The 25,039-nt window shown below is 38.8% G+C and overlaps 1 protein-coding gene across 9 annotated transcripts in view; it reads left to right on the top strand.

The window, feature by feature from the left end:
• KALRN (kalirin RhoGEF kinase) overlaps positions 1 to 25,039 on the top strand; it is a 497,167-nt gene that overhangs the window by 173,284 nt on the left and 298,844 nt on the right. For all 9 annotated transcript variants that reach the window (XM_032189850.1, XM_032189851.1, XM_032189849.1 and 6 more), the window contains exon 4: positions 20,985 to 21,177. In XM_032189850.1, coding sequence (XP_032045741.1) covers positions 20,985 to 21,177 — 193 coding nt within the window. The remainder of the gene's footprint in view (positions 1 to 20,984; positions 21,178 to 25,039) is intronic.

Here is a 25,039-nt window from a genome sequence, read left to right as displayed (position 1 = left end):
CTGTCTACTTACAGACCACGTAAGGACCAGGTTGCACATTCAAGTTGCATGTTCACCTTTTGTTGGAAGTCAGCTCTCCAAAAGAGAATTTCTGGTCTTCTGCCAGCTGTGTTAATGACCTGCTGCGAATTGGGCTGTGACATTTTATAGATTTTATAGATAGCTGGACAGTTTCTATAATTGATGCCAAATTCTGCAATAAGTCATTACAGCTCCAGGATGGCCTGCTCCCCTGTGACCAAAAGCTACTAGAAAAAGTGGGCTTCCTAGAAATGCAGAGAGCAACAACAGCAGTCAAAGACTGTGGAGTAGGAGTTATGAGAAAAGATTACAGGTGTTGGCATAGCTTAGTTTAACAAGAGGGAAAGTAAATACATATTATGGCAATCCAGTATGCAAAACTGAGCTAAAGGAAACAATAATCCAGGTGTACATGGCAAATAGGGCAAAAAGAAAGGGGTTAAAACACAGGTAAAAGAAATGAAGCACGCAGCAGGTTGCTGTAGCATCTGCAAATTTGGAAAGCCTGTTGGAAAGTTTATCAGGAGTGACCCATGTATTGGTGGTGTTCCTGTTTTGCAGCAGAAGGATTAAAGTGGCATCTTCTCAATATCTCTTCTGACAGTGTTTTATATAAACCTGTGGGTTTGTTTTTTTTTTTCAAATAGATACAAAATTTTCTTATGTTTGTTTATTTGTAATCCCCAGATTTTTTTTTTTTATTATTTTTTTTTTTTTGAAAACCAGCCCAAACTTAAAGTAAATGGGGGCTTTCCATACCAGGTTCCAAATAACTTCCTGCTTTCATTGCCTGCTGCTGTTTCAGGATATTGCAAGGATTAATCTTACAAAGCTCTGGATCTAAAGCAAATGTCCTCTATTCTTCTGCACTTTACGGGAGCCAGGAGCACTCTCAGGCTGGTACTAGCTCTGTTTGCTGCTGAGACCTGCTCTGTCTTCCAGCTGGATAACCGTGCAAGTGTTTTCAGCCTGGTTTTGTGGTGAACAACACAAATAGCATGATACAGAGCTTCGTAGGTAATGTACTGTGAATTGCACAGCTCACATAGCCTTTTTCTTCTAAAGACTGATAAAAGGCAGGGCAAGCTGAGCTCTGCTTATCACTCATACCAGAGATCATCCAATGCATTCTGTTTCATCTAGCAGAAGCATCCCTTATCCTTATGATGGAAATAGTTTGTGAAATAGAAGCAAATGAGAGTAATATAATGTTAATATTGAAACAAAAGCATGGAGATTTGATTGTCTTGTGTCAAAACACAAATTCGGAGACTTTTTTTTTTATTTAAAAAAAAATTCTTTGCTATTTCAAGACTGAATCTTTATTTGAAATTAATTCCTTAAAGGATATGGAAAATACTTTGCAGATCCCTTTGTAAACTGTCTAGATTTTATCCAAAAATATTTGCACTATTCTGGAAGATCTGAAAGTCTATTACTGGATTTTCACACTAACTTCTCCAATATTTCTGTATTTTTTAAATAGTAGCTTGCTCCATTTTTGTTTGATATTAATTGTATTTCAATAAATAATTGAAATTACTGATTGTTACAAGCAGAAAAACTAGGTTTTCAAATTGCCATTGTGTTTTTAAGCATTCTATTCTGCACTCGACATCTGCTTAATTCTAGGCTCTAAATCTGCAATTGAAAACAGTTAATATCAAGGAATCCTTCATTTATTGTGTCTGAATTATTTCCAAGGCGATTGTTCTTCTTTACAGTGGGGTGTGTGTGTCCAGTTTTCTCTTACTGCCAACCATGCAGACTCATGCTGAGATTTCAAATGCATGTTGGGTTCTTTCTGGTTCATCTAATGTCTCCAATGTAAAGCTTCTCCAGTGGGTTGCTGATTTGAAGATTTCACATTGCAGAGGTAGTCCTGCTGGCCAAGTTTAATATACAAAGAAAGAGCACAGGTCTGGAAGAGAAGTTCCTTTTCTTGAAGCTTCACTGCTGTTCCAGCCCAGTGGGAGCTCAGTCATGCCTTCTTCAGCTGAGTCAGTGGATAAGGCTCAAAGGGGAACAAATTTGATGAAATTAAAGGTCACTGGTTTACTTTGTGCTCTCCCCAGCAGCAAAGCAAGTGTCTCTACCCGTTCAGGTCCATTTTGCCTTTTGGTGTTACTGGTCTGGCCCTCTCTGCTCAGAGCCCTACCCTACCCTACCCTGCTCCTGCTTCTCCTCACTGCAGGCAGCGTGTTCAACCTGGGAGTTTGGAGCCACCAGAAAAGTAGCAGTGAGTGGAGTGCTTCCCCACAGCCCCAGTCTTCCCGTGTCCACTGGGCAAGAAATAGAAAGCCCACAGGCTGCTACTGCTAAGCCATAGCTCCACAACATCAGCACACCTGGCTTCGCTGTTCCTCAGAAAAAAAAAAAGGTCATTCCTCAGTGAGAAAGAATGGTCTGGAGGGTTCCTAAAAAACACCAATGCAGCCTTGAGCAGGGGTAGAGATACCTGTGGCGGCACTTCCCATGAAAGGCATGGCCAAAGGGGAGCTAACCTAGAAACAGTAACCTCCATGCAGCAGCATCTGCTGAGCCTCCTCAAGGCATCACAAGGGGTCGATGGCACAGAGCTTTGCCAAGGCACTGGAAAAACCCCAGCTGCCTTCTCATGTTGACATTGACTGTAGTAACTGCATTTCTAACAGGGCTTTCAGGGCTGGGAAGTATTCTGCCTGGGTTTCTCCAAGTCTGGGGTAAACAGCAAACCAACCTGCATTCATAAAGGGCAAGTGAGAGCAGATTTGAAGATGTGCATTTCCTTTGTATTTCCTGCACCCGAAACAGGTGTAGGCAAAGCCTTTCACTGCTCTGTCTGTGGCAGGCACTGCCCTATCTCTGCCAAGGGGTGGCCCCAGGTGTGCTTCCAGCTGTGGGATGCAGGAGCCACCTTCGAGGGCTGGGCTCGATCCCATCTCCTGAGCTGCCTCACGTAGAGCTGTGCTGCCTCACTTTGCTTTTTGGGCTTTGTCCAAGCCCTCAACCTGGGGATTAGATCAGCATTGTTCCTCCTTGCTAAATGGTTTCTGCATGTTGATTATGACAGCATTAGCTGCCTGGAAGAAAGAGCTGAGGTGATGGAGACAAGTGAAAAACCCCCCTGGTAAACTAGAATATAACCCATGGCCACTCGCTGCTGCGGAAGCCAGTGGGCACTGTAACTTGATGTTACTTCTATGCAAAGCATCATTTTCTCCATCTTCTTCAGTGGCAGAGAAGTGGTTTGTGAGTCTCTGCAGCACGCTTCACTGTGATGCTCTCTCTGGCCTTTGCCATGCTAGTGCTGATTTAAGGTTGGTGCCTGCTCCTCGTGGGCTTTTTAGCCACCAGACCTGTGGTTCCACAGTACTCAGAGAGGTGCGGGCAGCAGCGACCTGGAGACTTCCAAGAAGAGGGCAGCTTTGCACTAATGTGAGCAGTAATTCAGAGGAGCTAAAATTAGCAGACAGAGACCTTTTGTGGGAGCTACATGTTAGCAGCAGAGCCAGCACTGGTTTGCTTCCCTGCGGTTCCCTGGTGAAGCTGTCAGCAGCCATCAGCAGAATATGCAGCAGTTCAGCCAATCCTAACTTTTCTTGTTGGTGATCTCTTTCCTACAGCTTTTACAGAGACTGTAAAATGGTTTTGTCTCATTCCTGCATGGGTGCTTGTGTTCCTCATCAGTAACTTCAGTACGTGCTACTTCCTTTTCACTCTCAGAAACTATTATAGCTTGGAAGTGTTTTATGCCACCCTCTTCATGGATGTCTCTAGGAGCAGGAAAACTGCTGCAGTGCTTTGTAGTTTGCTTTGTAACAGGAATATTGTCAAAGGTGTTTTAATATGAATGGAAAGCTCTTGTAAAGTCCCATGGGGAAGGAATGAGACCTTTACTGCATCCCAGTATGGAGCAAATAATGGGAGATGGAGAAGCAGAGTCAGATCAGTCAAGACTGCTTGGTCCTTGGCCTCATGGGATGGATAGAGGTGTTTGGGATGCTGCTTCAAAGCCTGGATTCGCCAATGCACTGCTTGAGGAGGACTGGAGATGCACTTTCAGGAATGTATTTTTAGCCTTGTCTCCAAATGATACAAAGCTTATGCAAACATGCTGTCTGTCAGTCAGTGTTTAAACCAAATCTGTCAGAGAAGAGTCTCAAGAATACTAAACTCCTATAAGTCTAATGAAATTAGACAGCTCTGTCAAGGAGAGGAGACCTAATTAGTGTCCACAGAGAGGGAAAGGTGGGCAGTAATTGGTACCTCACCCCTTCCTAGAAACTGAAGGCAGAGGGGATGTCTTGGAGCACAAGAGCTCCAGAAGAGGCAAATGCATTATTAGACATTAGAGACTCAGTGCACAAACCACCACTGAGGATTCGGCAGTTCTAGTGCTCCTGAAAGTGCATGCTAGTTTATGGTCTTAGAAAATTGGATCATACTAAAATAGAACAATGACCAATTCATGGTAACATGTGGTATTGAGCAGGCTGATGCTCTTACAGCATGGAAAGTACGGGTTGGGACTTCGTCTCAGAGGTTGGGATGCTCAGTTCCCTGCTGTTTCCAAAGGGAATTGGTATCCAAGAGTTTGGTAGGCAGTTGTAAATCTCATCAATGGTTTCCTCTCATTTTCCACAAGGTGCTTCTTTAATGTTTTCCTTGTGGATCCTGGCACTGCTCTGGAGTTCTCTATGGATCCTGTAATGCTGTGTGCAGCAAAATGTAATTGTAACTATGTGGTGTGAGGCTGCCAGGCTACTTTGATTTTTTTTTTTTTTTTTAAAAAAAAGGGGGGGGGGGCGAAGAGAGAGAGAAAAGGAAATACCTTAATTCAGAAGAAAACCATAAATAAGGGAAATAATTCTAGAAAGTGCTGCCCCCTGCACCCCAAAAAGGTGGAAAAGTGTAATTCAAACCTGCTTTTGGCTCAGCAGATATTTTCTGGTCTGCAATTTTTGCCATGGTGTACTTTTCTATTATGAAGAAGGGAGCACTGATTTCCCTGCCTGTGTACACAGAGCTTTATTTTATGTTTAACTTTAAAGAAAATCCGTAGTCTCTGGAGAATTTTCCAGTGATGTAATATTTTAGCAGGTTCCTTTGTAGTACTTTCTGCCAAAAAGTCAAACCTCCAGAACAGCTTTCCTTTGTTCTGCAGCTGCATTCAGAGAAGCCTCTTCCATTTCCTTGCTCTTCCCTGTACCCACCTACCCCTGCTGCAATGCAAGCAAGAGAAAATAGGATCCTTCTATGGGCTCTGTGTAATATCTAAAAGAGATGTCTTTGCTGAATGATCCTTCTGGTTAAAGTCATTGAATAGAGATCGAAGCGAAGCATTGGCTTTGTAGAATAAGTGCATCTCTCTGCAACAGCAGCAGCAGTTCATCATGAGCCAGATTTAGGCTGTTTTTATACATATTTTCTGTGCACTACTCAAGTGTGTATGTGATGTTGATGTGATGCAGCTCTCATCTATCACCCTGCTTCCCGTGGGAATAGGAGGAGAACTGACAATCTCGAATATATATGCAGTGATACTACCACTTAGTCTTTTAATAAAATGTTGAGTTAAGCTTGATTTTTAATTCATTTATTTGAGCATCTGGCTGGCCAGATGCTTCTGCTATTGATGTTGTCATTGAGGATCGGATAAATATTACTTTGAAGCTCAGTTTGAAAGATATACTCATTAAAATACTTGGCTGCTTAAATTCAACCTTTCTGCACTCCCCTGCCCCCCACCCTAAGTCAGGGTTGAAGACCCAAGCAGTTATTAAACGTGTCCATTTGAGGGGTAAAAATAAAAAATATGTCAGCATAGCTTTAGTATGAAGATGGGTGGGATCCTTAGTAGAAACTTTATGGCATTTCAGAAATACACATTGGACTAAACTAATCCTGGAGCAATGCCACTGATTTCAATGCATTAAATTCAACCAATCAGTAGCAATCCCTACAGTGACATTGTAATGCATGTCTGTGTTTGGATGAACAATTCATAAGCAAGATCCATCAACAACCTCAATCTGGGATAACACATAGGGCTGTGATACTTCGGAACTCCAGTTGGTAATTTCAAATTATCTGCCCAGGTTACCATTCTGCTAAACAAGGTAATGGCTTTTGTGGTCCTGAGGGATGATGAGCAAAACAGTTTTGAAATACTTTGTCTCAGCTCAACAATGAACGCTATATTCTGAAGTGCTGTTGCATGATATTAATTAAGTGTTCAAGGTCAGGTTGGATGGAGGAACCAAATCTAGTGGAAGACATCCCTGCCCACAGCAGGGGGTTGGAATTAGGTGACCTTTAAAGGTCTCTTCCAGTCCAAACTATTTCATGATTAAGCAGCTCAGCAGGAAAACATCACTTTCCACTAGGAACAAAAGATTTTTTCCTTAGAGAACTCCAAGTGGGCTCACTGTGTTTCATCTACTGTGCACTTACACTTCGTACGTCATGTGGAAAAGGTATCTAGTATCTTACCATCAGTAACAGTAGATGGAGACTTTTGTATTTCATATTTTCAAATGTTCATTAAACTATATTAACATGAGGTATAAATCTAAATTGATTCCCTACCATTTTTTCTTTATTTGCATGTGAATTTAATGCCAGTGAAAGCTTACTTTCAAGAAAAGTAGGCTTATGGTATTGATTAGTATTCTTTCTTGGCAAAGTACCAACTACATCCCCACCTAGGATGATTAAATAGGTCTCTTCTATCTCAATCTTCTGTGATTTGGCATATGACAGCCTTAGAGACCAAAGTCCTCCGCTAATGTAGCAATGTCAATTTTCCCTTCCATTGTTTTTCTACTGTGTGTCACTCCTAACTTGAGACCAAAATTGTATTTCTGCTTTAGCAGCTCTGCTTAGACCACCACCTAAGAATGGTGTTTATTAGTAGTTCTGCTTATGTTTTTTGTGCTCTTTGTAGATGGAAACCAAATGGGAGTCTCAGATGTAATTTAGGTCACCCATTTAGGTCACATTTGCACTAATGTATGTGCCATCCTGGAACACCTGGGAAAATATGCAGAGTTTCCTGAATTTTAGTTCTGTTTTCAACGTTGAGTTATCTTCGCCCTTAGCTTAACTGCAAAACTTGAATTTAGTAGGTACCTCACAAAGTTTCAGGAAATTAAATTAGCTGATATTTTTACGTTTTGAGGATAGAAAATCCTAAGCATTTTATCAAAGTTATGCTGCATGAGGCAAAAATACAGGTTCATTTAATAGTACACACTGAATAGACCTCTTATTTCTGGGAAGCAAGCTCTTTAAAGTTGCAATTCCCATTACTGCCTTGGGAGCACTGTGTAAGAAATTGTCCATATACTGTGTCATCTCCTGACCTTAGAAAACGCACATGGTAAGAGGTCTTCATTATAAATGTACCATTTTGCCATTCAGCAAGTACAGAGAACAAGAAAGAACTAATTCCAAAACAAAATCTAAATGAAAAACAAGTACCTGATAAACTAACAGATCTTAAGCATAGGAAGAATGGCTGGACATGCTGCCTGCTAATAATCTGTCAGTCTAAGTAGTAATCAAATAGTCAATATGTACTTTTTCTTGAAGACCTCTTTTTAACTCCATTGTCAAGATAGAATTGATCTCTTCCAACTGTGATTAATCACATCCAGTTTTGTGGTTATGTCCTCTTACTTTTCTGTTCTCCCATTTCTGTAGCATTTGTAATTCAGTTCAGAAACTGCATCTGGAGAAGCAAACATCTCAAGGATCACAGATCAGTTTAAATTTTGCTTCCCATTGGAGATTTGTGGGAAGGAGCTGCAGTTCTAACATCTAATTAAAAAGCAGCTACATAGGAAAGTAGCAGACAATCTTACCCATAGGAAGAGTGTCCGGAAGCTCTGCTTTGTTAATGAACTTTCAAACTAGGAATAAAATACACAGGCAGTATGTGCTTTTTCTGTAGGGTTGCCGTCTTCTCACGGCAGAGCCCATCCACTATATCATGTCACATTTACCAGGCTTACTGGAAAACTCAGTTTCCCCTTAAGTTCCAGAACAGCCTCCCCAACGATTTTGCAGTGTCAGATGCTGTAATATGGTAGGTGACAAGAAAATAGGATCAGATAGGATCAGATAAAGACTTTTCCTGGGATTTCCATTTAGGAATAAATACTGTAGGAAACTTAATCTGTGTGGTTTTATGGACTGTTAAATTGCATCTGTGGTATATTAGCATTGGTAGCACTTTTCCAAAGACTTGTTGGGTACTACCAATTATAACAATAAGGCACACATTTTCATTAGGTAAGATCAACTCAACACCTTTGAGAAACAGGCTACTTGTGGATCTACTTGCTCAAACACCAGGTTTAAAAATATTTTGTTAGTGAAGACGATGCTAATTGTTCTCATGTTAAAATAAATATTTTCTACATTCCCACTGGCACCAGCAAAATTTAAGCAGAGATACTTAAGTAAGGTACAGAAAGTGGAGTTGTATAAATAATATAAATGCATCAGATACAGTACCAGTACAAAGTTGCCTTGATTTTCATTTTTGAACTTTTAAAATTAGTGACAAGTCAGTGTTTCCAGAAGCTGAAGTCCATCTTGCTAATATTGTGCTTGCTTTTCCCACTTACAGGTAATTGACTTATGATTGTATTTACAAAGGAAAACACATTTTTTGTCTTTTTTTAGGAGGACACACATGCACAAAAGAACTTTAACTGTGTTCACGCTGCCTTGAAAGGATGCCAAATATCAGATGTGTAATTAGGGATTCTCTTAAATGTCTAATTCCTGCACCTGTGAACATTTTTTTGGCACAATACTCCTTGCTTTTCTTCTCCTGTTTCTCTTGTTCTTGGCCAAGAATTAAGTTCCTTTTCAAAGAAAATTGTCAAAGATCTTTTGGGGTATATTTTGTTCTTTGTCTAAATCCAATATAAAAAGGCAGTTTCCTCTGCTTTTGTTGTTGAGTGAAATGTTCTAAAGCATAATATTAGATCCTGTTTTTTTAACACCTAATTATAACAATAACTCATACTCAAAAACTCATAGTAATGCTCTTCAAGATCCTTCAGAATGAAAGATGATACAACGGTTTATGACAGTGCTGTTCGTCCTTCCAATGCTAAATGTAATGTATGGGGCACCTTCTGTTTCGCATCAGATAGATTCAAATGTTGGCTGAGTTCTATCACAGCCATTGATAAACTATGTTAGTTAGATGGGGTAGAATAAAGAGCTAAGGTTCATTATCACCAGATGAAGCAATAGGACATTTTTGGTGGATCTTGTAGTTATAAAAATATATCAGGTCATTTTAATAGTGGATCTGGATTTATTTATCAAGCCATTAATTCTTCCAGCCTTTGATAGATGCCTTCTGTGAAAATGGTAGGATTTCATCTGTTGGTTCTTCTGGCTACAGATGACTTCAACAGAGTCTGAATGTAACAAATGCACATCTGTTCTGCAAACAGACTCAGTCAAGAAATGTATCTCAAAACAATAGACTATAGCAGATCCATCTAAGCAGCCATTCACCACACATAAGACTTCTATAACTCTCTTACTTTAAAGAACATCTAATTACAAAACAAAGGCATTTGTGTGATGTAAATTATCAGGGACATAGGAGGGAAGTCATCAAGGTGGAAACATGCATTCACCATATTTACTGTTAATCACAAATGACTGGTGGATATCAATACTTTGTTAGGCTAACACATTAATTCAGTAAAATAAACTTGGAAATTGATTCAAGAGTTCAACCGAAGCAGGAAAAGGTCTGCCTGGCCTACAGGCTTCTACTTCACATGTCCTTTCCTAGTTCTTATTTAAGGATTGTGATGCTTCTCCAGCAAAGCAGTCAAGTGTGTGCGTAAGTCCATCTGTATCCAGCAAGTGTAAACATGTGCTTTACGCATCGTCTTAATTGCTTAATCAAGCTCTTTATATTGTGAGGAACAAGGATACAAGCAGGAACCAGATGGAAGATATTTTTATCAGACAGTCCATAGGACTAAAGAAGCACGGTCATTGAACATTGCTGTCCTTTAAAAACACAGTATCAGGATATGGTTGCATCCACACAGTGTCCCCACAACATGATAATTCAGACAGTACTCACTGTCTTAAACTCAGAAGCAATCTTAGCTCCTTGTTTTCTGATATCTATAGCCTGTGTAAGCTTGTTTGACCGACGTAAGCCAATGTTGTCAGTGATTTTAAGAGAGATAACATCAAGAAATGTTGTGTAACAGTTATTAAGAATCACAATTTTAATATTACAGAAAATGCAGGAATAGTCCATTCTTTTTAGAGTCATTAGTTTTGTGGGTGATTTTAAAAATTATATTGAAGTGCTCTGAATTGGTAGAGTGTCACTTTTTAAAGTCACCAATGCAGTATTCTTACTATTTTCAAGTGGTAGGAAAAAGTCTGAGTCTATTTGAGCTTTGTTTTGTATGCTGTTTTTAAAGCATGCCATAGCAACAGACATCTTTTAATCTGTTTTCCTTAGTTTTATATCATAAAGCTTTTTAAACCATATATTAGGCTAGTGCTCCTGTGGGTTCTATAACAAATCCAAAATAATTGTGGGTTTGCAATCTTTTCCACTTAGGCTTCTAATACTAGTTGTCTGATTATGCTGTGATCAATGCTGTTACTCCACATGTTAAAAAAGATGCAAAATACTTGATTATAATGGTAATATTCTATATTTGGCCAGACACTTGCATGGTCCTAACTGACAGCCTGATTTTCCAGCACAGACATCAAAATGGGTAAAAGGTTATGTGAATAAATCAGGGCTTTGACAAGCTTTTTATTTGTTTTTTTTTGTTTGTTTGTTTTTTTATTATTATTATTTTTTATTTTTTAGGTTAGGTGGCAAAATTAAGAGTAAGGAAATAGGGAAATAGTTAAGAATCCTGATATTAGGCAGTCAGAACTGGCTTTTTACTTAACACCCCAATAAGATGGAGAGTACAAGTTCACTATTCTTCTAGGCTCATTGTTTCTTTCCACTGGCTGCAGACTCAGCAAGACAAATGTGCATTAGTTTATATTGTCAAGGCTATCTTTGCAAGCAGATGGGCTGGAAATCTAATTAAAAAAATCCAAAAGCTTCGATTCTGTCAAAAATAGCAAAATCTGTGGGACGACCCTAAATCCTCTGAATTAAATGGATGTTCTATGCCAATGCAGTTCTATTGTCCCACTTTATAAATAAAATATGAAGGGCTCTAATTTCACATAGACCCATAAGCGTGCTCATTTATGAGTTTAATAAAGCATGTGTATTCAGTGCAATTAGATAAGCATATGTATAGAGCAATAAATGCTCCCTATATAAAATCAGCACACGTGTAACAGAGAATATTGCCCAGCATGGATAAATAAGCACATGCTTAGATTATTAATGCTCTGTCTTAAGCTTCTGTGAATTAACCACGAAGCAGACATGACTATCTGCAATTTGTAATTCTCCCACAATTATTTATCACACCTGTGCCTGAAAATGTGGTAAATACAATGCATTCATTGGAAAATTCATTAGCCTCAAAAAAGAAAAATACCATTACACCCATTTTACAGGAAATAAAATGGAGTAGAGTTGAGCTATAGCACCAAAACACAAGCAGGGGCCAATTAACCCAAAGCTAGGATCCTCTGACTCCCAGTCACCTATCCTGGACTGTGGTGCTTCAGCAAGGTTTAAAAATGAGTAAGTTGTGAAGTGATAATTGAAAGGCAGCTGCTTGCAGTTATTTGTGTTTTCTTAGCGTCAGGGAGCTGTACTAGGTAGGCTTTTCTTGTAGTGGGCGGCTTGTCCAGCGTGAGCATTAGCTACAGGTTTGTGGTGCCGTTGTGAAATGTTTTCTGTTGTTTCTTGCCAATTGTTGCCCAGAATTTGTGATGGTGGTAGTATTTCTTTCTACAGAAACCTTCCCCGTTTATGCTCATTCCTACACAAGACATTATGTTACATTAGTTTAACTCACAGGTAGGAAACTCATTAGTCTAGTAGAGGAGATGTGGCTGGTAGCATATCTTTGATGTGTCTCTTCCAGATCAAATGAGCCACTCAGTATTAGGACAAATGTCAGCAGGTACAGTTCTCCATGAATCTACTCTGTGGTTTTTATTACCATGGCCTGGCTGATATCTACAATAAATGTTATGAGTTTTTTGACTACCAGACTCCTGTCATTCCTACTCTGGCATACATTAATTTGTCAATACAATTCTCAGGTCTGGCAGCAGGGTAGGCACTATATGGGGTATGCATTTCATTATATGAATAGGATGCTGCACATTCACATGTGGCACTTGGAGATGGATTTGCTTGTGATGTTTTATTGTGCTTTTGATAGAGAAGTGACACAGCTAATAGTGGAAAAGGAGCAGGCAGCTGAAATCAAGCAATTACTTGTCAGAGCATTTATCTGAACCTGCTTTAGTTGATGAAACAGTTATTCTGGATTTTTCCAATTAGTGGTGACTGATGAGAAGAGGTACTGGTGGAGAACAGAAATGGTTAGCAGTTGTGGAGGAAATTTGGGATAATAAGGAACATTTTCTTGGAGGACTGCATGGAGTAACCTTAAAACGGTGTTGCTGTGATGCCGGTCCATGGGTGAGAAAGTGCTCTATCAAGATGGACTGTAAAATTGGTGGGACAAAACACAGGCATCTGAGGAGCTCAACATCCTACAGGTGAGAGCATGTGAGGCTGCAGAAATGAAAGAAATACCTCATGTGCGCTTGGCAAGACAGGCAGAATGTTAGCTCAGAGATTCAGCTGAGTTTTGCAAAGCTATCAGAGCCACAACACCAATTTTTGGCTCCGTTATTCAGTTGTTTGGTTCTTCTGTACTTTCCGGAAGCTTTTTGGATCCAGCCTTCTTGTTCCTTCACTCCTTTTGAAATACTGAACTATTGACTATTTGTGTTCAGTTTGCATCATTTTGGTCTACCACACACTTATGTCACCATGCAAATAATAAGTGACACCTCATGGCAAGTAGCTTCAATGTCAAGCCTTAGCCCCCTTTGCTAAGAGGAGTGAGAGAGCCTGGCCTTACTAGGAGACAGAGTCAGAAAAAATCAGAGCTAGATGGTTTGAAAGTGGATTGTAAAAAACACATCAGTATCCACTGTCTCTTGAGGACTCGGTAAAATGGACTTTTTCTCCTCTAAATGTCATCATGGTAGTTATTTGAAAGAATGAGTGAAGTCTGTTGTGTAAAGAAATACACAAGATATGATTTTACAAGTGTGTCTTTAACACATAGGTTGATTCTGCAGCTTCAGAGCAAACCCTTCTGCACATAATACCCCAGGCACCCAATCTTCACCCAGTCTGGCACAGCAGGAAGTATCTATCTGATAAGTGAACTATTTGGGGATAAATCATTGTGACTACAAAGACTTGTTTTGTTTCTATATGGGTGGAGCTCAAAAAAATGTACCGCTAGATTTATTAGTCATGGAAACTCCCCATTGTCCAACCTGGGGAAAATGGAGACATCAACTTTTAAACTACATATTTCCCCAAAGAATTCAAATTCTCACTAAGTGTCCTAGCAAAACAGAATCATTGCAGGGCCTGCAGACTGTTTCTGGGCTGTAGCACTCCACCTCTTCTCCTAAGGGATGCACCTGAATTCAGCATGTACCCTTAAACAAAATGAACGTGTGGATTTAAGCCAAAATCCGGTAACTCTCAAACAAGTAACTCATCAATTCTGCTAGGCAACTTCCATGCTGAACTATGCACTGCAAAAGGGCAGAAGCTAGGTTACTTATTAGTGAGAGAATCTGCTCTTTTGAAGTGCAGATTTTAAAAGAGAAAAAATTCAAAAACTTCAGAAACTCCTTACCAAAAAATACCTCTAAAATATTTTGTTGATCAAGATGGTTTGTTTTGATAAAATTCAAAGTTGGTGCTTTTTTTTCTCTTTATTTGATGTCTGTTTTAAAGCTATAGAACAAAATGAAAGATAAAGATATTTAAGCCGAAGAGGCTCAGACAAAATATTTTGCCGTTATAAAACACTTTTTTCATTTTTTATTTCAGTATACACTTTCATGAGAACATGCACCCTTCATGAAACATGTTATTTTGGATCAAAGTGTATTTTTCCAGCTCTCCCTAGTTCCCTAGATCTTTTTTCAATTGCAGCTCTTCCATACATGGATGTACATTGCTTTCCTGTGCTGCCAGAAGCAGTGTGTGATAACTGATGAGTGTGTACTGCAAGAAATGTCAATACTACTTAGAAACAGTAATTTTAGCATCTTTGAAGAGTTTTTTTTCTTCTCACCTGTAAGCCCAATTGAACCCTGGATCAAGTGTGTTATTGTTGCCTAAACCTACGTTAATCATTCCTTTTTTTAAAAAAAAAAAAAAAAAAGGTAAAAAAAGTAAAGCATGAGCTAAACATGTTTGCAGGCTTATTTGTGCTATAAAAGGTCTTTCCACTGTGGGTAACTCTGCCTCCCACAATGTGTTTCAATAGAATGTGTGTATTTGCAATCTGGAGACTTTCCACTCTGGGGTAACAGTGTTTTACTACAATGACTAGAATTCCTGGAGCTGTTTGCCACTCTCCATTCACTCACTTTTTAAGTTGCTGATGTCTTGAACTGATAAATCAGGATCTTAGGTCTAAGAGCCCTGAGCAGTCATTGCCCAGATGAAGTATCCTTTTCCTTATATTAAAATCTGGCAGTGTTGACTGTAGACTAAATGTTATAGTGACTGCACGTGAAATGGACTTCATGGTCTCCTTGCATGAACTAAGTACTTAAAATACAGGCATAACGTGTTTTGTTGTTGTTGTTTTTTAAATAAATCTCACTAGTTTGGCTGTGCTAAACACAGTCACTTATTTACGTCTCACCTAGAATCCAGTAAATTTGAATCTCCGAACATATTCTCAAATAGCATTTGTTCAGCCAAACTTTTTCAAGAATGGTGTGTTTACATTTCAACACAACTCTAATATTTATTTTTTCCAGCAAATGTCAATAACATATCATTTTCATTTAGTAAATCATTTTTGTTTTGTTTCTGCTAAATCATCCCAAACACAAGAGTTTAAATGCTCAAGAGAGAGTTGAATGGTACTTACTGTTCAAATATTTCTTTGTTGTAGTAACAAATCTTTAAATGTAGCCCAGCTTCAACAAAAACAAAGCCTTGATTAATTTCATATTTATCTCAGCAGCTGTTTCAAGGAAGACCTGCCAGATATTGATCCAAATATAGTAGACATGAAGCAACAAAAGGGGAAGAGGGTAAATGAGTTTGTGTGAAGGCATCATTTACCAGCAGAAACTTAATAGGAATGTAAAAAACTATAATATTCATCCTCCGGCTTTGGCTTTAACAGCTGCAATCATGTATTCTTGGACACAGCTGTGTTTTATATATTTGCTATTTAAATAAAGACAGAAAGCTTCTCAAATAGTGTTTATTTGCTCAATTAAATAAGAGGATGAATGCCTGCAGAGATCTAATCTGGGTTATAATGGTGTAGATCAGGATTTTTACCTGGGTAGAAGACAACACAGTACAATCCTGCTGGATCCTGGCAGATTCTTCTGAGATACTAACTGTGACCAGCACCTCTCATAGTGGCACTCAGGATCTCACACCGTCATGCTTACATGTTAGGAAAAGGTTTTCTTAGATCAAGCTGGTGTCTAAGTCTTTCCCAGCTTATATAATTTTATAGCAGAATCACTTTGACTCCAGAGCTATTCTCTTAGAAGGAAAATTTGAATACCAAAATGAGTTACTTGCTTGAGAATTGCAGGAGCACCCATTCTGGCACCAGTTAGCTTCTGCCAATATTTTTTTTTTCCTGCCTTTCTGTTCCCTCCTGTTGACATGTGGCCAAAACCGGGGGTTGAATGTGGACATTGTGCAGCCCACACATCTGCATTCTTATGCCATTTGCAATCACACCTCTGTCCCCTAAGAGCAGTGGCTGGAAAGCAGAGACAGGAGGTTTGTCTCTGACCAGACCTTACTGGCTCCAAGTCTTTTTACAAGATGTCATTGAAATTTCTCTACATTGCTGCTTTATGTCCAGCTCCAGCCAGTGTGAAACTGTCTTGGGTTTCTTTCTTTCTCTTTCTAAAAAAGGAAAGTGAGAATGAATATTTCCTTTTCAGTGCTGCAAGAGAAGAAACAAAATTAGGTCACAGTAAGGAACAAAGGATTAATTGGAAATGGAGGTTGGATGACTGTTTCTCCTCTAATTACAAAAAAAAAAAAAAAAATGTGATATGAAGTAAAAAAAAATATAAGAGGGAAAATTTAGGCTGAATTCTGTCTGTCTATGGTCTTTTAGGTAGCTGAAATTCTCTGGTGGGAGAATTCCATGAATTGTTTTTCCAGAGTAATGGCATTCTCGGGATGTGTATCATTTACCTTCCCCCACTGGTCACTGGTACACCAGCACGTAAGGGAAATGTGAGGATCAGCAGGCAGAGGTGTCCTGAGATCTCTAAGAAGACAGACTGCCCCAAAGCCAAGCAGCCACGGTCACTGGGGGACGTGGGTGGCAACTCTTGACGGTGTGAGTTCAGAATCACACCTGGTAATTGAAATAATGAGCAAGGTACAATTTGCTGAGAAGTTTTAAATGTCAAGTATTTTAATAAATAATGCTGGCTTGAGAGTTCTTGATAAACAGGTTTATTAGAAAGGATTTTATCTTGTCCTCCAAATGTATTAGAAAGCGTATTATCACTCAGATAAATTCATTGGAAAGCGTATTATCACTACAGATAGCTGTTTCTGTTGACAAGTTGATCTTCAGGCTCAATCTGGTAATGAAGAACCAAACTATTAAAGCCAGTAAGTGACATTGATTATAAACCTCCCGATCTAGCTTCATTTTCAAGCTGCGTTAACAAACCACAGACAAGATGAATAGAGTTACAGTAAATAAGAAATGTTAACACTTAAATTACTCAAGTGATCCTTGGCACATTTTGATATGGAAACTAGGCAGGAGAGTTAGTTTGGTCTCAGTATGAAATGAGGCCTTTGGGATAATGGTCTGTGCTTGGAGGCTTTCACATACTCATTTTTCTCCTCTTCCTCTCCCTTTTCCACCCTCAGCTTGTTGTTCAATTTGCTGATTACAACCACATTTGTCAAAGGAATGGCGATCGCAAAAATAATTAAGTTCCTGCAGATTTTGTGCTCACAAATTGATGCCTGTAGAGCTACTTGTTATGCCGAGAGCGTCTCCTGACAAGGTTACATTGACCTTCCTTGAAGGAGATCTTTCTCTCACAGTTAACAAATCATATGTTGAATGAGATGCCATATATGTCAGATCTGTGCTTTTAGTGGTCCAACAGGCATGCTAAATGTGCTGCTTTGTCATTAACTCATGACTGCAAAATGGGCATGGAGATATTACATTATTTCAGCTAATCAAGTGCTGAAGCTTCTAAATGCCAGAAGCTTTGGCCAAATTGTAAGATAAAAAATATATATAATCAATGATAGGTATTTCAAAGATTAATCAGAAAGCATGAAGTGCTTAAACTTGCTTCGTACCCAGCAAGCAACTTCTTGCCAAAGAAAATATAATTTAGAATGTGCCTGAATTAAAGAGGAAATTTGAGAAAATAACCTTGTGAAAGTAACCTAGAAACCAAAATAAGGGGGTTATTTTGACAAAATTAGCATATCTGCTTTTGAGTTTCTATTTTATTCTTTAAAACAAACAAACAAACAGATCCTAAGTATTGTTTTCACAAATATTCTAGGATGTTTTTATTAAATTTCTAAGCTGGTCTCTGTCTTTGCTTAAAAGCAGTATAGCAACTGAAATGACATATCAACTATCAAATATTTTGTGCTCATCATTGCAAATCTAGTCCAGATGAGCACAGTCAAAAGGCTGATGGATTGTCCAAATACCTTGATCTGAGTGTTTTCTCCAGTTTCTGGTCAAATATCAATACCGGAAAAAATTAAGCACTACAATCAACATTAATTGCTATCCTAAAATGATTACTTGTGCATAATAGATTGCTGTAGCCTCCTGAGAGTCAGGGATAAGGCATGTCTTGCTCAGACAGTGTGAAGGAAGCTTGATTACTACTGATGCTTTTTCCGATCAATTGCTAAACTGGGGAGGGTTTGAGTTGTTGCTTTTAAACAATAAATTTAATAAGCATGGCTAGACTATTCAAAAGAAACCTAGGGTCATTTCCTCTACATATTGAGGTAACTGATGAAAAATGACTGACTGTCAAGGATGACAAATGTTCACAGATTGCTCTGAGTCGCCAGAATTTTTGTGTACTTCATTACATCTACAAATGAGAACACTTCTTTTAGGACCTTATCAATGGCTGTATTTGGATATTGCTACTTAAATTTTGGTCTTTTCAATTATTTTTTAAACTGCATTGCCTATGGTGTTTCCCCACGTTTATATAAGCATTTTTTGCATATATGTAAGCACTTTTGCATATACGTTCTGTTGTGTTTTTACAGACTGTTTTTTTAATATTTCATAAAATTATTTAGATTTGCATATATAGTTTCCTGAAAAGTAATTTTTTTTAAATTGATTCTAGACAGCTGAAGACTGTGTAGGTACCTGGAGATATCCACCAAGGCAAGCTCTTTACACAAACACAGCATAGTAGATGGTTTCTGCCCTGAAGAGCTTACAATCTAAATAAATATTTTTCTTATCTCCCTCCTCTTTGTCTGGCTACTCTCTGTGCTGAGAGTCTTAAGAAAAATCAGTCCTTCAAAAAATCAGTTCAATATAACAAGGATTGGTGACTTGGCAGAAGTTACGGAAGACCCCATAAAGCTTTGCAAGAAAAAACAACACAAACCCCCTATTCAGCCCTTTCTGATTTGATTCTTTGTCTCAGCTCTAGTTCCAAAGGGCAAGAGGCAGTAGCAACACCAACAAAGCTTCTTTGACAGTCTTTTTTTGGCATTAGTTATAGAAGGATCAGATGTCTGACCTTTCAGCACTAGGTAAAAGGAGAATAAAAAGATCTATATTCCTGATGGTGCTAGGAAGTGCCTGGTCTGCCTAGTTTTTCTTTATACAGACTGTTGTAAGCAGCATGCTCTGAGTGTGCCAATAACATTAAGGCAGAGAACCAAGCTCATTGGCTCTGACTGCTTCTTCCTGGCACTAAGTGGAGACTGTTCAAGTTAGGGACCTCCTTTAACGTGGCATTGTACCCTTTGCCTTGGGTACCCTTTGAGCAGTCTGTGCACAAACTTTTTTAGATCTTGGTAAGGTCACCAAGGACTTTCATTTTTAAGTTAGGTGTGTTAATCCAGTGTGCCTCCTACGAAAAATACCCCATCTTCGATTTATAGAGCTTTACAGAGTTTTTTTCAGTGAGACATGTGGGACTTGGATCTTACCAGCAGAGAGTGCTTTAAGGATGCAGAGAGGTAGAATATAGTGAAAATCATCCTCTGGGTGTGCACTGAGAGTGTTCATGTGGAGGCTAAACAGTCTTACAGTTTCCGCATCATAACCATGCTTAATAATATCTGTCAAGCATATTTTTAATTCATTCTAACAATATCAACACTTGCTATTTTGAAGTATCTTACATATGCCTTTATGTCTGCAGTATTGATGCGGTTTATAATGATGGCCAGTTTGCAGAAAGGCCACGGGTGCTATATTCATATATTAGAGAGGATTTCTTATTCTGTACCTCACTGTTTCACAAATTGTGTTCATGTTATGTCACATATCTCTTCTTACACCACTGTTCTTTCAGTTAATATCTTCCTTTCTTTTTTCTACACTCCCTTTCTTCTAGCAGCTTCTCCTTCTGGCTGTGACCTCTATTCCATCTTAAAAATATATATTACATTGGCAATTAGGCCATTCTGCCATTTTTAGTGCCTTGGCAATGAATTTTAGTAATTACCATGCCAATAATATTACTGGGGGTGGGGAATTCACATTTTATGCAAGTGCTTGAGACCCACACGAGACACCAGAGCTCTCCAAGTTCAGTGTTGTGCATGGCAGTCAGAGGAGCAGGCACTTCCCAATTCTAATCCATGGTTTGGACACTGCAGATGGAGGATGACACTTTTAAACCATATCCCTTTTCCTAAGAAAGCAGTACTATGACACTGGAAAAGCTATTCTGAAAGCTACCCATATTTGAGTTGAATCAACATGTCCTTTCATCCTTTCTCCTCTCCTGTGAGTAAAAATGAAAGGCACATTTGCAAGCTAATGCTGTGGTACTCTTGGTCCACATGCATCACTCAGGAGCAGGCCAGATAACCATCTTTAACATTTGAGAAGGGAAAAGAGAAGGGTGGAGGAAAGGTATGACTTCAGACCTTAAAAGACCTGCAACATTTGGAAGATCAATCAGGACAGAAAAGAGATGCAGTTTTAACAGTGCACATGCGAAATCACACAGACCTTCCTTTCATGGAACAGCTGCTAGGTGCTTTTATGGAAATTGCAATTTTTTTTAAAGTTCTTAAAGAGGCATTTAAAGATTAAGACACACAAATTTACAGATGGTCAGCAATGTTAAGACACAGGAACCTGCTTATTGGCTTTGGTTGTGGACTGAATTCAATAGGTTGGAAGCAGAATCTGTTGTGTACATTTACAGCTACTATATAGATACATTTTATCCTGGTTTTGATGGTAACTGTGTATGTTTTCAGTGAAAATTTGAATTGTGCATATTTGGGAAATAAGAGATTAAACTGTAATGTATGTACCTGACTTCATGTGAATTAGATTATTGCAAAACTCTTAAAATTCGTATAGCCTTTATGCTTTACTCTTTAGCTTTTAATTTTCAGTGTATCATTCCTTGCTTTGGTCTCCAGCACTGAATGCTATCAACAAAAGTTAAGTCTCAGTGTGACTGCACACAATATTAATTATCTTGACATGCTTTTATTCCTACAGTGAAGATGTCTGTAAACGAGGATTCACTGTTATCATCGATATGCGGGGATCAAAATGGGATTTGATCAAGCCTCTCCTAAAGACCCTTCAAGAAGCCTTTCCTGCCGAGATTCACGTTGCCCTGATTATAAAACCTGATAATTTCTGGCAGAAGCAGAAAACAAACTTCGGCAGTTCCAAGTTCATCTTTGAGGTGAGAGCCACATGAGGGATGTATGGCAAAGCATTATCCCTGATAAGAAATGTTCTTCAGGGGAAAAAAATCTCAAACCTGGAAAGAAAAATATGACATTTAGATCTGCTTCCCAGAGGGGTTTATGCCTGGCATCAGGTGGCCTTCTGAGCACATCTGTGGAATGGGACACACATTTCATCTCAGAGGTACACATGTGGTTCACATTACTGAGAGTTTTACTGTGGGTTTTATTTTTGGTGGTAGCATTCAACATTCCTTTGTTTCTTTTAGAAAAAACAAACAAACAAAAACCAACCATCAAATTAGTCAAAACGCTAAAGACAAAGTTCTCTAGCTGCTAATGTACGGGTTTGTTAGCTGACCTCTATCCAACTTCAGATAATGGCTCTTTTAATAAAAGACATTTAGATTAAATTCATCTATATATTGTCACCACTTTAATTTAACTGCAATTTACAATTCAGGGCTAACAATAACAATTCATGTTAATGATAAGGTGCCTCAGGCAGGTTCTCTGAGAGGTAACCAATATACGAAACTGCATAATTAAAGGAAATTTTACTGACTTCATCATCAGTGAAGACAAATCTCTTATGTTCTCTTAGTGCTTCTTAGCTTTCTCGGAATTTCAGCTTCTCACTCAAAGAGAAGCAAAGCTCAGGTGTGTGAAGTGCTCATATATCAGTAATGCCCAGCCATGGGTAAGTCACGTTGTATGTTTTTGTTGTTTGTTTTTTTTTAATTCACTGAGAAACAAATGTATAGTTGACTGTCTTACCAATATTATTAAGTTCAGATATAGACTCTGAATTTGAAGCTCTGTAACTCAGAATAGAATTTGGATGTAGTTCTTAATCTTGACTGCAATGGAAGAGTATATTTAAGTACATACTTAAGATCTACTGAAGGTAATGTGGTATTTTCAGCCTCTGCCTAAGAGCACTGTTTAACTACACTGGGCAACTAGATTACCATGAAACATTAACAGGCTTTTACAGTATTACCACAATTCAAGTATTTGTAGATTTTACCCCCAATTCACGAAATCTCAATGAAAATGATTCAACTCAAATTTCGCTAAGTTTAAATGGACTTTATCTTCGTTGGCTTCCTGTGAGGACTTAGACAGGGAAAGGACTTCCACTTGCTATCCCCTATGAGCCTTTGAAAGCAAGGCTGCCTTCAGCAGAGGTTTGTATCACCTCCAGACATTGCTCATGCTTACTGAAATCACTGCTCCTGGCAGAAGTGCCTACCATTTCAGTGCAATGAGACTGACAATGCTACCTGTGGGGAGTGAAAGGGATCAGGGCAATGGGAAGGAGAGGGGAGATGCAGGGGCTACAAAGGAACAGGAAGGAGCTCATGCAGAGACTCATAACAGAAGACCTGTTGGATGTGGAGAGGCTTCTGTTTCACATATATGGGAACATCAAGGGGCAGTCCCACAGCAGCCCAAAGAAAGACAACTTTCTTTGCATGTATACCCAACACTGAATTTCAATCCTTCAGTGCTTTAATAATCAAAACCTAGGGGTAAGGTAACAGAGTTCAAATGCATATTTTAGATCATTTGTTTGTTTTTAAAATGATTTAATTCTTTCTGAAGGCTTGACTTATATTATTTACTGTGTGGAGTTGGTGTGATGATGAAGAGTAAACTGTGGTCAAGCTATTCTTCATAGGTACAGCTCCAAGTCTGTATTGTGTTAAAAGCTCTGGAGTCATTTGCTATAAATTCTGGCATGCAATAAGGATATTTTTAATTTTATGTGTGTGCCTTTGAGCCTTGCTCTGTCTGCTGAGCTGTTCACATGGATCCCTGTGATGGTGCAAAAATTTTGGGGACCAGAGGAAGAGAAAGTCAGATCTCTGTTGGACAGTTTTATGATTTTAAAGAGATATTTAAGCCATGGCCCACAGTACAGCAGATCCACTGCAATACAGCCTCCACAGTCCAGGAGCATCTGTTTTAAGGGGGTTTTGTGGCTGCTCTTGCTTAGCGGTAGCCTCTGACTCTGGGGCAGCTCATGCTTTACATAAGAGCTGTGATTATTAAATAAGCATCCCAGGCCACTATGAGTCACATTTATTTGATTTATGTGAGACAACACACATGCACCCTCTTTGCACTGAACCACCCTGGTGATTTCCCACAACTCAGATCAAACACTAGGTACTCAGCAGGAACACACTGCAGTGGAAGGCAATGAAAGTCTCTTTTGAATTACCCTATGCACCAACTTAAGTTACCAGTGTCAGTTTTAAGGCCAGATTCTGCTTCTGGGCTTAAAGGAAGCATTATGCATGTGCCAGGGCAGAGCATGGCCCTTGGTGGAGGCTAATGCTCTGGATTTTGTGTTGTGAGCTGCTGGCAGAAAGCTTCTGTTACAGTCTGGAGAGTGAAGCATGCCCTGCAGTTTGTCACACCCAGAAAAAAAAGAAAAGAAAAAAAAAAAAAAAAGAGGAAAAAAAAAAGTTTGGTTGATGTATGCAGACTCCAAAACTTTCTGTCATTTTAAGGAATAGACCAGGCAGCTTACAGTATTAATTCAGAGGTGCTTTCAAATTATTTTTTCTCCTGCCAAAAGGGTTTAAATAGTGGGCAGTGCTTTTTAAAGTGATTTTTAAAAGAAAGATGGGTGAAGCCTGATATGCAGTTACTTTGTCTCACCACATACCTGTCAAACTAAGGTTGTTTTCATGAGAGTCTGAAGAAGTCTGTAGAGAAACAAATCTGAATAAAGACATTTGCTACAGAAGTCATCTAATGAAAAGCCTTTCTGATATATTCTCATGTCAAATTCTCAGTATGATAAGGGTAATGTTGCCTTAGTGAGAAGCACTTCAGGGGGAATGCCCAGGTATTAAGGGAAGTCTTTTCTTGACAGCTAAATTCTAAATTTAATTATCTTGAAAGGGTTAGTGTTCAGAGATTTAGAAATTTGAAATCCCTCTCAAGCTGCATGCTTACCTTCCCATTGTTTGTCAGCTCTTTCCCCTTCCCCAGACCAAGGAACATTGCAAAAGGGCTTTAAAATAATCTTTCTGCTGAGCATATGTTCAATAGAATCCCCATTTTTTACATTTCAGAATGCCTGATGTCTTTAGCTGGATACAAATTGGAAGAAAAGCCTACTATTAACTTAAAACCAGTGGGCAGCCTGCTATTTTGGACATAGTTCAGGATAATGGACAGAACTTAAGTACTTTTCTTTATAGATGACTTTTGCGAGATTGCTGTGATTATTGGGTGTCTCCACTTCTGAAGAGCAGAAACTCCAACTTTCTGTAGAGGCATGACTTTTAGGGGATAGACACGCAGCTGTTGGTGAACATTGCAAGCCTTGAAGGGTTACCAACTTGAGTGTTAACATGACAACACCAAAAATCTCTAGTATAACATTTGACACCCCATGCTTATGTTTCAGAAAAAAATACTTTGTCTAAAAAAAAAAAAAAAAATGGGAAAAGCCATCAGTTGTTGGGTCCTTAAACTGTAATCTGCTTTCTAGGCACCCAGTGCATTTCTCTATCACTGATTACTGAGCCTAAATGAATTAAAACCATTTCTCATTCTGTATGATTCATGATCAGTTCTTTCTATTAGCAATAAATTCTAATTGTTAATACTCTAGTGACATTCTGCTTTTACATTGATTTTGGTTTAATTGCATTTGAAATTACTAATATGAAAGAGCTCTGCGTGTGGCAAAAAACAACTGCATAATCTGGAAGAAGAAAAAAAAAAGTGCATATTGTAGGTTTTGGCAGGTCACAATACCTGCTTAAGTTCAAGTGCTTAAAACTTTTGCTGCTGTACAGCCACTAACCTGAATGTAATGTAAATCACAGAATC

This window comes from Aythya fuligula, chromosome 6, assembly GCF_009819795.1.
Source record: "Aythya fuligula isolate bAytFul2 chromosome 6, bAytFul2.pri, whole genome shotgun sequence".
In the NCBI taxonomy this organism is placed as follows: Eukaryota; Metazoa; Chordata; class Aves; order Anseriformes; family Anatidae; genus Aythya; species Aythya fuligula.
The sequence above is the reverse complement of the archived record's forward strand: the minus strand, read 5'-3'. Positions and strand labels throughout refer to the sequence as shown.